Source organism: Pectinophora gossypiella, chromosome 18, assembly GCF_024362695.1.
Source record: "Pectinophora gossypiella chromosome 18, ilPecGoss1.1, whole genome shotgun sequence".
In the NCBI taxonomy this organism is placed as follows: domain Eukaryota; kingdom Metazoa; phylum Arthropoda; class Insecta; order Lepidoptera; family Gelechiidae; genus Pectinophora; species Pectinophora gossypiella.
The window spans coordinates 13,511,840-13,524,391 of NC_065421.1; the positions used below are offsets into that span (position 1 = coordinate 13,511,840).

General features: G+C 36.7%; 1 protein-coding gene across 1 annotated transcript in view; it reads left to right on the forward strand.

Moving 5' to 3' along the window:
* The window catches only part of LOC126374854 (nephrin-like), a 175,392-nt gene that overhangs the window by 105,292 nt on the left and 57,548 nt on the right, over positions 1 to 12,552 (forward strand). Inside the window, exons 4-6 of the mRNA XM_050021612.1 lie at positions 10,240 to 10,350; positions 10,865 to 11,068; positions 11,750 to 11,901. Coding sequence (XP_049877569.1) covers positions 10,240 to 10,350; positions 10,865 to 11,068; positions 11,750 to 11,901 — 467 coding nt within the window. The remainder of the gene's footprint in view (positions 1 to 10,239; positions 10,351 to 10,864; positions 11,069 to 11,749; positions 11,902 to 12,552) is intronic.

The following is a 12,552-nucleotide window of genomic DNA, read 5'->3' on the forward strand; positions in this document are numbered from 1 at the left end:
ATAAAAGTTACGTCAAGAATTTGACTGCTACATAAGCCAACTAAAGAGTCTAAATAGTAACTTACCCCTTCTTCTATCGTGTGGGTTGTGAGGTGGAGTACCAATCTCATCAACCCTGGTGTCAGGGTTACTATTGAGCCGCCAAAGGCCCCTGACATGGCTCATGTTATGACTTTTTACCCTATAATAACTTATTTAAAAAGTTTATTATACCGCCTCTGTGTGTATATACCCTAATGAGATGTTCCAATAATATCTGAAATTAGTTCCCGGTCTATTCAGATGGTATTAAAAAGAAACATGATAAAAATGTAATATAAACTTCGCAGCGTGGTTCTTTTCCTTGTATTTTTAAGAAACTGACGAACTGCGATCGATCGCTTTTTCTATGAGGGATTTTCCAGGCTACGTTTTACAAAAACAATGTAGATGGCGCTGTAAAGATTTTCCCTCGTCCAACCTTCTAATTTCATGGATACCAGACATGCATTTTATCTTTGTTTTGGCTATAAATGATAACCTTTTTTAGGGTTCCGTAGCCTAATGGCAAAAAACGGAACCCTTATAGATTCGTCATGTCTGTCCGTCCGTCCGTCCGTATGTCACAGCCACTTTTCTCCGAAACTATAATAGCTATACTGTTGAAACTTGATAAATATATGTATTCTGTGAACCGCATTAAGATTTTTATGCAATGATAGAAAAAATAACAATAAATTTTGGGGGTCCCCATACATAGAACTGAAACTCAAAAAAATTTTTTTTAACAACCCCATACGTGTGGGGTATCTATAGATAGGTCTTCCAAAATGGTATTGAGGTTTCTAATATCATTTTTTTCTAAACTGAATAGTTTGCGCGAGAGACACTTCCAAATTGGTAAAATGTGTCCCCCCTTGTAACATCTAAAATAAGAGGAGGATAAAACTAGAAAAATATATATGATATAGATTAGCATGCAAACTACCAACGAAAATTGGTTTGAACCAGATCGAGTAAGTAGTTTTTTTTCAATACATCATAAATCGTAAACCGTAATTTACTTTTATATTATGTTACTTGCTGTTACGGAACCCTTCATGGGCGAGTCCGACTCGCACTTGGCCGCTTTTTTTTATTACACCCAGGCACAATTACATCTTCCACCCATTATTAATTCTCCTGAATTCATGCAATAAACATTTATTATTATTATTATTATTCTAATCAAAATTAAGAGAAGCAATATTTATAGTTAGCAACATAATTGTTTACATAATCTGATCTAAATATCAAGCAACCATTAATTTTATACATACTTCAATCAATCAATCAATCAATAATACTTTATTGCACAACAACATATACAAAGGACATAAACATACGAATAAAACATAAGCACAATAGGCGGCCTTATTGCTAAACAGCAATTTCTGCCAGGCAACCTTAGGGTGAAAGAAGATTATTCATTGGAGCACGGGCTATTATACTTCTGCCATTGTAATGTATTTTAGAATAATTATTTACCCGAGTAATGAGAAAATAGATAATTATCGCGTTTAATATCGACAACGCCATCTATATTATTTTTGGGGAACGTAGCCTTGAATGTCCTTTATTAATTTGAATTGTAGTCTATATACGAGAAGATTTTACGGAAGTGGTAGTAAGGAAAGGTTTGTATTAGGATATTCACAACCCCCGCGTGAAAATACCTGTTAAACATTACTACATTGTAACTAAAACACATAATAACGGGTTCTTACCGCGTTAAAATTATGATAATAACCACGTAAACTTAAAACAATGTAGTTTGTAACTTTTTTAAATATTTTTTTGTATAAAAATATACGTACCTACTTATAAGTAATTCTGTAAATATTTAGTGAATGAAAAAGTAAGAATTATATTTGAATTTGCAAGTAAATTACTTACAATCGCCGAAATAAATCGCCGACTAGGATTGGTTACTCGCATATAATTCAAATTCATTATTTTCTTTCTTTCTTCTTAATGCACATTTCAAAGTTTTGAGCGCTAAATGGTATGTCTCATACACCGCTCATCCTGACGTCAGAATCGCCGGTGTATTTCTATATCTCGTCATACATAACATAAATAGCCTATATACGTCCCACTGCTGGGCACAGGCCTCCCCTCAATCAACCGGAGGGGGTATGGAGCATACTCCACCACGCTGCTCGACTGCGAGTTGGTGGAGGTGTTTTTTTACGGCTAATAGCCGGGACCAACGACTTAACGTGCCCTCCGAAGCACGGAATCATCTTACTTTTTCGGACAATCAGGTGATTCAAGCCTGAAAAGCCCTTACCAAACAAAGGACAGTCTCACAAAGTGATTTCGACAATGTCCCCGTCGGGAATCGAACCCGGACCTCCAGATCGTGAGCCTAAAGCTCTAACCACTAGACCACGGAGGCTGTTATGTGTATCTCGTCATAGAATAAGGAATAATACAACGTATAGAACGGCAACTCTCCCCACCAGCGTCTGAGCTAGGTTTACCTCACCCCTCCTCGAACATAGTTTAGACTTGAATCCTAAGGCGTCAGACGTCACACACACAGACATTTATATAAGTACTTATTAAATGACACATTTGATTTTGACTGATTAAATGAGCACACGGTAAGAGAGATGTCGGAAGACCGGTGCTTCGATTTAAACCTGGTTTGACACACTGTCGAGCAGGAGAATGAAACGCCATCAAACCAACAACAATCCACCAGTTGGAGACTTCTCCTGCAGAGTGTGCGGTAGAGTTTGCCGCTCTAGGATTGGCTTGCACAGCCATGAAAGAAAGTGCATTTCTTCGAGGCAATGACGTCATAAATCATCTGAAACAGACGTATAAGGCCAATGATGATGATATTAAATGACACACACTTATATAAACTCACGCCTATTTCCCAACAAGGGCTTACCCTATGGGATTCCACCACCACTATGGTTTCACTATGGTGGTTCATTCCACTATGGTTTTTTGTACTTATTAATTGAAATTCAATTAAATTATAAACGTAAATAATCTCCCTGGCTAGGTATCAACCCCCTTTTAATTGGTGGGGATGAAGAGTCTTCCCGAGGGAGGTAACTTAGATTAATCTTACCTAACATAAAGATTTAGTACTTTAACTTCTGTGATTAATCTATTAAATTGCTTTAAAAGCGAAGTTTGATATCAGTAAAATTATTTATAGATTGAAAAATATTATGATTGAGAATACTTTGAAGGAATTATATTACTTCAAAAAGGTTATAGCCTTATCTCACTAGGACGTTGTGGAGCAACCTCTGTCGCGCATTTAAAATGTGTCGTCATCGGGGGTGAGGTAAGAGACCCCCCACACTAGCGTCTTTCGAGCGTCGTCGTCGTGCCAGCGTCCGCGGAACGTCCACGCGACGTCGACGCCGCGGCGACGCGACGCCAGCGCTGGCCGGCTGCCGAACGCCGAACGTGCGCGGCGCTGGCGTCGCGTAGCCGCGGCGTCAGTTCAACGTTTTTTGCGAACAAGTACAATGCACAACGCAATTGATTTGATTTGTAATTCTATTTGATTTGATTTGTATTTTGATTTGTAATTCTATTAATCAATCTGTGATTTAGTTTCTTGTAAGTTTTCTAAATAAAAACAATTTTTTTTTCGTGATTTAAAGATTGCGTTTTTACTTACCTCAATGTAATAATAAGCCTCTCTTCAGGTGACGCAGAAATCCTCAAATGGGTATCTTGATATTTTATATCGTTCTGTATCAATTGTAATAGTTCGTACGAACCGGTGGGGGGCGGAGAGTGTCCGTTTCATACCTTAAAATAAGGTCACTACTATATCCCAATTGAGGTAGTCAGAATCAGAATCATATATTCAACGTAATTATCATAGGTAAACTTGTTGAAGGTCAATTTAACATTTTTGAATCTACGTCATTTCGCAAGGTGCTATGGCTGAGGAGAAAAAATGACAAGAAACTGCAACAGCAAGACATATTTTGAATCAATGTAGGTATACATTATAAGTTATTTAATTACTAGAGAAACACATTTAATACCATTAATCTTATAATAACATGAGCTTAAAATTAATTTTCGTGACAAATTCAAAATACTGTCTGGTATTTTATTGTAAAAACGTATACATAACCCCAAAAACGAAGAATTTAATTTACTTAGCCTTGGACTTTCGATAGCAATTTTTCAGAGGTAAGGACGTCTATCATGATAAACTAAGTAACCACATCTCCCCGAGCTTTCTGTTAGACCAGCGTGATAGGTGGTGAGCCGTATCGCCGTCTTTCGGTCGAGCCAACTGTGTCTTGCGTGCCGTGTCCGTTTTATACAAGGACCAAGTATTTTTCTATAAATCATCATTATCAGCCGTACGACGCCCACTGCTGGGCATAGGCCTCCCCCAAGGATCTCCATGACGATCGGTCCAGCGCTGCCCGCATCCAGCGGCTTCCCGTGACCTTCACCAGATCGTCGTTCTATAAATAGTATTATTGAAATCATATGTCTTGGCAACACCAACAACAATTTTTTTTATTATTGTGGCAACGTTTTCTCTCTCTCTCTCTCTCTCTCTCTCTCTTTCTCCTGTAACCCCGTCCGTATGTAACGTGTGTCGTATGCAAATAAATAGACGTCTTTTGATTATGGACAACCGCATGATCCATACAACCAGATGGTCCGGCTCCAAGGACCATGTTCGGGGCTACAATATGCCCTTTTGAGAGGGAGGCGTCAGTTTAAGTATGTATGTACGTACGAGCTGCCCAGACGTCTAGACCGAGAGTAACGAGCATTTGATATGCAAGTGAGAAACGCCCGATGATTTCCCAAATGCAATTCTACGTGTGAAACTCTAAACTCAGGAACTAGGCCATCCATCGACGATACTACCTCTAGAGCCTCCTTATAACAGACGGATGGGGTCTGTCAACACATGTGACTCATAGATCACATGTACGACGGTGACGTTCATTCAGCCAATTGCGACCGCTTCCGTAACTTTTCGACGTGTTTCCAAATTTGAGTGAACCAATCAGATAGATAGATAGAACGCAGCGTCTCATCCCCCTGTACCTCGGGTAGCTGAGAGAATAAACTCTATGCGAAAAATGAAACCTAAACCGCCTTATTATAAAACGATGATTAAAGATAAAACCAACTTTGAAATATATCCCGCGCCATTAAAAAAGTCCAGCGGTAGTGTCGCCGACTCTGTTTTTTTAGAATAGGATTGTTTTCAGCTAGTCAAATCAGTTAATTTTTAACGTCAAAATACGAAATTACCATGGAATTTGTATGAAAAAGCAACCTATGACATCATAGAAAAACGTGTCAAATGTCGCATTTATTGTTATATTTTTCTTATTAAAATCTTATGAAACATAAATAACTTAAGTAAATAGAAAAAAGAAAACGTTTTTGTCACCTTTATATATCTGTCTTTATTTAGTAATCAGAATTTCATAATTTATCTTTGATCTAGGAAACTACCTACCCGATTGATATGACTTGTCAATTAGTTCCATAAAAATTCGCGGACTTCCTTCGTGGTGCGGCGCGGCCTCCAGTTTCGTTTTGTAATAAGGTGTGCGTCTATTTGGGTGTATCGCCGATGAGTAGACCGTATAATATTGTTTACGATTTCCCTTCACGAAATAATTCGATTTTCGTATCCACTTTTAATTGGATTGTCGCGAACCTTACAAATTGGGGCTAGTTAGCCAGTGTTTCAGTTCGGGCACATTTTCAATCATTTCATCGCTATTTTCGTTGGATTGGAAGATTGAAATGTTAGTTCAATTTAAAAAGATGGTGTTGAAAAATCGCGGCCATTGTTGGAAAATTGTAGAACTTGGTAATAAGGAATTCGATGTTAGCCCATGTTTGTTGATGAAGTCGTGCTTTTGCTGTGGAAATGTATATTTTAGTCGTTTTGTAAAATAGTATCTCATTTAAGCCAATTAAAAAAAAAAATGAGTCCACGAGTGACCGAAAAACAATTTCACCGCGTCTATTGTTCGAAAGTGGTGAGAGTTCGCCTCATTTTTACATCTGAAAAGTCTTCCCTTATAGTTTCACATACATAGTTACACACCACTCACCGAAGTAAACAGAGACTATGGAATTCCATTGGCTTCGATCTTGACATACTTCTCTTGTTTCCTCCACGTTTATCAATCGTTTCTTACACGCACGCCGGTCCAGAGCAGATCGTACTAAACCATAGCAGATATGACCCATTTCGTACTGTTTTCTAGATTATTCTATTATTCTATTATCCTTCATCCTCTCTACGTGTCCAAACCAACTTAACATTCCTGTGTCAATCTGAGCCATTATATCTTCTTTTGCATCAAATCTCTCTTATTACACTGTTTCTCACTCTATCACTCTATTTTTTTATTTTTTTTATTTATTTATAAACAAAATTACATACATATACATTTTAATACTATCGCCAAACTACAACCGTAGTTTGTTGGCGTCGCGCTCATTCCCTAATTTTGTTTATTTTGTTTTTTAGCATTTACAACAACTACCCTCCACCCACTAAAATCCTATAAATTGACTTATACTACACACTTTACCTACTAAACTTAACTACACTCATTATTTATTCCAACATATATTCCTTCAGTTTATTTAAGACCGCAGATGCTACGCAACGATATCATTTCTACGGCATTAATCCTTCCATGCTTCTTCTGCCATACCCAACATTTGCTACCGCGTACTTCAGCGTAGGGATAAGTACTCCATGCTCTACGCTTATCTTCTTGTTCTCTTCTTTTTTGTCGTTCCCTCACTGCTGTCTAAGCTTCTAAGTAAAATCTACGTTCGTTCGTACGTTCTATTTGTAGTAGTATCTTACTGATGCAAGTAAGTATCCGTTACATGAGCCTTGTCAGGGGCCTATGGCGGCTCAATAATAACCATGACACCAGGGTTGATGAGGTTGGTAATTCACCTCACAAACCACACGATAGAAGAGACGAGAGAAGGGAGTAAAATCTACCACGCTGATCGGTGGCTGATTGCTGGGAGTGTCTGAGCTCAACAAACCATTAATAATCAATTTGTAAGCCTGAAAAGTTCCGACTTGATTAAAATGATTACTGGCAGAATCGACAGTTTTATGTGATTGTTATTGAACAGTCATTCATCTTGTGATTAGTTGCTTTGTAAGCTTCTTAACTTTCCTTTGTTAATCATTTAAATATAACCGGTTAAAGTGGCTGAGAATAAAAGGGTAGCTATTAAAAGGCCATATTAAAGCAATTCATCTAAACAAACAATATTGCTATTTGTCATTTATTGACATTGCGCACTTATTTTTACCTATTTTAGGTGAATTGCTTCGACGTGGCCTAATTATGGTCTCAGTTCATACTTTTGGTAAAAAATGTATGAGTTTGCGCAAGATTTCCTTTTCTTTTTAAATAAAGGTCTTTTGTAATTAAAAATTATGAAGCATTAGAGTATTTTGCCGCGCATGTTAAAAAGGCCACATTAGGCACTTAGCATGTCTGATTGAAAAAAAAATGAAAGTTGAATTCCAACTATTTGAGATTTCATTTTTATGTTTCTTTCCGTTTGTCTCTGTTTTAACCCCAACTGAACAAATCATTGATTTAAATGCAAATCCACTACTAAAATGAATATTTATAAAGTTGTTTGTCATACAATTTTCTTTTACTTTTTATAATAGATAGGCCTACATAACCCAAAATTAATAAAATTGTAAATAATTGAGGCAGTAAAGAATTTCATCGTGAATTCAGTTGGATTTGGACCATTTATTCTAGAGAAATAATTTTATGACATAAAATAACTTACACAGGACAGGAGTCCTAGTATGGCTTTGTAATAGACTACTCTGGGCGCCATCCCACTTGCGTCAGACAGAGTACTGCGGGGCGGAAGGCAAGAGGGAAACCACTGCCCTATTTTTTCCTAAAAAAGTAGCATGGAAAATGCTGCACCGACAAGAGCGTGGCTCTTAAATTGATGATGATGATGAAAATAACTTCAAAATTATATCCCTAGCCAGAGATACATTCATCGCAAGATGAACTGAATATCCACACCGCACTTTGCTTTCTGTTAGACCAAACGTGATATGAGCCTGCTACGTTAGTGAAATATTTTTATGTTTTTATATTTTATTTTTTAAAGGTACTGGTAGTTTGGAGTCGAACGCGATTAACGAAACCGTTCAGCCTAATCCTTAAGCTTTTAAAATTATTTTATTTTATTCAATGTATTTTTAGTTAGTAGTTATTGATATATGATTTTGTTACTGATATTGGATACCTTTTGAAAATTGGCACTTTATGTTCATACACTTTCAATATTTAACAATTCGTTCACTTATTCGTAACAATTTTTATTAACAAAATATTATGTTTTTATGTAAAAAAATAACCTGGTGCATACCTACTAATTGCCTTGTATAATGTTTACTTTTTGTATTTTTAGTAATCCAATGCTGGTTTTTATATTTTTATTTCAATGTTATTTATTTGCTTGTAAAATAGATTGGTTTGATTTTATGTAAATAGTTAATAATAACAAACACTAACATGTAATCTCGTCATAGTGCAATTAATAAAAATAAAATTTTAGTTTCGATTTTTAAAATAATTTAAATTGAATGTTCGGAATAAAGTTTTTTATTTTCAATTATTATTCCGTTATAAATAACTATTTATGCTTTATGCAATTATCACGTAGCGAGGGGTATTAAGGCACGATTTTTTAAGATTATTAATTTCATTTTTATATTGCACAAATTAAGCTATATTTTTTTATTATTTAATGTAGTACATTTTTAATATAATTTTACTATCTGCAATGTTTAGTCTGTAGCATTAGATCTTGCTTTTTAACATTATATGCGCTAATAAACTCTATTAATCTGATTTTTTTGAAGTTTTATTTTGATATGCGCCCGCGGTACAGGTTTCGCGCCGCGCGTGTCCCTAATTATATCGAGGGCTTCAACCAATAGCTGTACGTCATTTATCTACGTGGAACCCGTTCCACGCGTGATGGTTAAGTAATAAAATGCCATCCAAGGTGAATCCACAAAAGTTTATGTAACTGATGATAAAAAATATCAACATGTTGGGTGGGGTACAACGTCAATGATCGACCTCACATAATCTGGTGTCAGACTACTATTTGATTTTTTATTTATCGCGTCAGTTTTTAAGTAACTCTGTTACTTGGATGTAACCGAGGAGCTGCTTAACAAACTCGAGCGTCTTCAAAATTTGGCGATACGTTTCATCTTCGGCTTACGCAAGTATGACCATATTTCCGAGTTTCGTGCGTCGTTAAAATGGCTCCCTATCCGACTTCGCCGTGATGTGCACATCCTTTCCTTCCTTTACAAAATTCTCTATGATCCTGGTACCCCTTCCTATCTACGGTCCCGCTTCCACCTCCTGCCCCCTCCCTCACGTTCTAGGCGTCCATGTATTACTAAGATGCTGGAGATACCTAGGACCAATACCAATTTTGGCTTTCACTCATTTTCCGTCCGTGCAGCCATGCTCTGGAATAGGCTGCCGAGGGTAGTTCAGGAGAGTTCCTCTTACCTAATTTTTAAGAAGAGAGTCAAAGAGCACTTTTTATCTATAGAGTATTCGTAGTCTAAGTATATTGTTATATATATAATAGGTATGTATGTAGGTATAGTATATTTTATATGTGTATATATTTATAGAGGCTTAGGCATATGTTTGTGTATATATATATTTTTAAACGGTTTTATATGTAGATATAATTATTATAATGTATTTAATATATTGCACCTCTTTTTATTCTTCCGCAGTTACTCTAATACTACCTCTGGGTTGGCTGGAAGAGATCTCTCTTAGAGATAAGTCCACCCTTGTAAACGTCCATTTCTTGTTTGTGATGTAACTAGTTGTTAAGTGCAATAAAGTATATACAGTTATATACAGTAACATAAAATAAAGAAAAAGAAGGATATAAGAGGTTGGCACATATACTTACAGTATACACACCCACTCCTAGCCAGCTATGCTTAAGACCGTAGAAGAGACGTAATAGAGGGCGAGCCAGTAACCGGGCACAAATCGTGGAAACAACGTGATATCAATATTAGTTTTCAAATTATTTTTTGACTTGACTTATTTTAGATTTGTCCTGAATGGCATTCACTGCTTGGTCGGAAGTGTTTATTCCTAATTGTCTCACTAGCACCCCCGGACCGGCCCATCATTATGGACGCCAAGACGAGGGATCAAACAAGACTCCTGGAGCCTTACAACGAAGGAGACGTCATTGAGCTCATATGTGAGACGCATGGAGGTAAGCAGTTCTTTTATTTGTTATTGTAAAGAAGATTTCCTCTCGTGTGGGTTGTGAGACTAATAACCAACCTCATCAATATGTCAGGGTTACTATTAACCTCCAAAGGCGCGTGACGTGGCTCATGTAACGACTACATATTTTTACATAAATAAATAATGGTCATCGGATCATCTTACTATTTATGAACGGTCCGTGGTACGGATTTTATGATATGCCCCCTCCGTATTTTGAGTCCAAGGCCTCCTGACCGTGTGCCCAAAGTTCAACCACTGGAGCATAGATATACGACCACGGTCTATCGGGGTCTATTTCATAAAACTTATCTACTATTGTAAATTACAACGAAAATTTGGAAAACTAATATACGTATAAAGTTACAAAATATTGCTAATCACACACTCCGCAATGCACATCGAATTGCTCTTGTAAATAATTGTAAGTTTTATAAAATAGGCCCCTGATGAGATTGTAGTAAAACGAGGCCCTATTTTAATAAAAAAAACCGTATCAGGTGACCCCCGGCCCCGTGTGACCTGGTACCTTGAGAACACGGTCATCGACGACTCCTTCGAGCAGCGCTCAGACGGCGTCACCGTCAACACGCTCACCTTCCCCAACGTGGGTAGGCAGCACCTCAACGCACGCCTCGTCTGCCAAGCCAGCAACACAAACCTCGCGCCACCTTTGACCAAGCTGCTCATTCTGGACATCAATTGTGAGTAATTCCATTAGTTTTTATTTTATTTCTTTTGACATTACAATAAGTAGATATAAACAGTGTTTGTATCAAAAAAAAATATACGGTCGAATTGAGAACCTTTTTTGAAATCGGTAAAAAAAATGTTATTTGACTTATCAAAGCTACAACCAAATTAATTAATAATAATCATAAAAAACGTTTATTTCGGAGAAACTTCGCCACACATATAACGCAAAACACAACTAAACATGTTTATCACCGCAAGGCCACAAACTAATTACGTAGCAGTAAGGCTAGTTGCTAATTAAATTACTAACTAAAAAAACATATTTTTTGCTATAAACCAAGTACTAATCTAATTATCTAACTATTTAGTCATTCTAGGCCACAAACTAACTAATCAAGTTTGTCACAACACGACTACAAGTCCACGATCACGAGTTAACTAAAGAAGTTTGACATAATAAAGCTACTAACAAAGTTTGTCACAATAAGGAAACTAAGTAACTCACTACGTTTACTGTAGTAAGGTATTAACTGACTAAGATTGTCACAACAAAACCACCAAATAACTAATCAAGTTTGTCATAATAAGGATGCTAATTTTATTATAAACTTCATTGAAATAAGACTAGCGATTAACTAAAGAAGTTCGTCACAATAAGACCACAAACTAACTAATCAAGTTTGTTACAGTAAGACCATTGACGGTGCAGATCCTGAACAAGAACCGTCAGCTATCAGCAGACAGGGGTTACGAAGTGGAATGCCAGACCACCGGGTCAAGACCTGAAGCCAGCCTGACATGGTGGAAGGGAAACCGCCAGATGAAAAGGAGTGCTAAAGTTGTAAGTGTAGAGATAAACACGTACATAATCCATGAACTCACTCATAATCTTCATGGCTTTATCCCGTTTTTCACCTGAAGGATTGACAGGGCCGCTATTTTATAGAAGCGACTGCCTGTCTGAGCAACCTGAAGGGAAAATCAGCCAGTCACATACACACTCACTGATATCTTTTATTTAATAAAAACCGAGACTCACGACTATATTTCTACTACGGATAGCTAGAGGTACAGTCATGAGCAATATAATGTACCTACTTTAGGACTCTGTCGCACTAACATATTTGACATTTAGTGAGACTTACAGTTCAATTTGTCGAAAAAGTTAATGTGACATGGTACCAAAGTGTATACATATTAATGCTCATGACCGTACATCAATCGCAAGATGAACTGAGTAAACACGCTTCACTGTACTTTTTATTAGACCAATGTAACAGGTGGTAAGCCGTATCGAGCCAACTCTGTTAGTGAAAACAGCACTTAAGCCAAATTAATAACTCACTGGTGCAAGATATAATGTGCTGAACATGTTCTATATATTTATTTTATTTTCAAGATAAAGCTGTTCTATTTATAGTTTGGTAATTATCATTTATATTTAACCCTTTGTTTTTCTTCTACTTTTATTTACTTATTTAACAAATAAAAC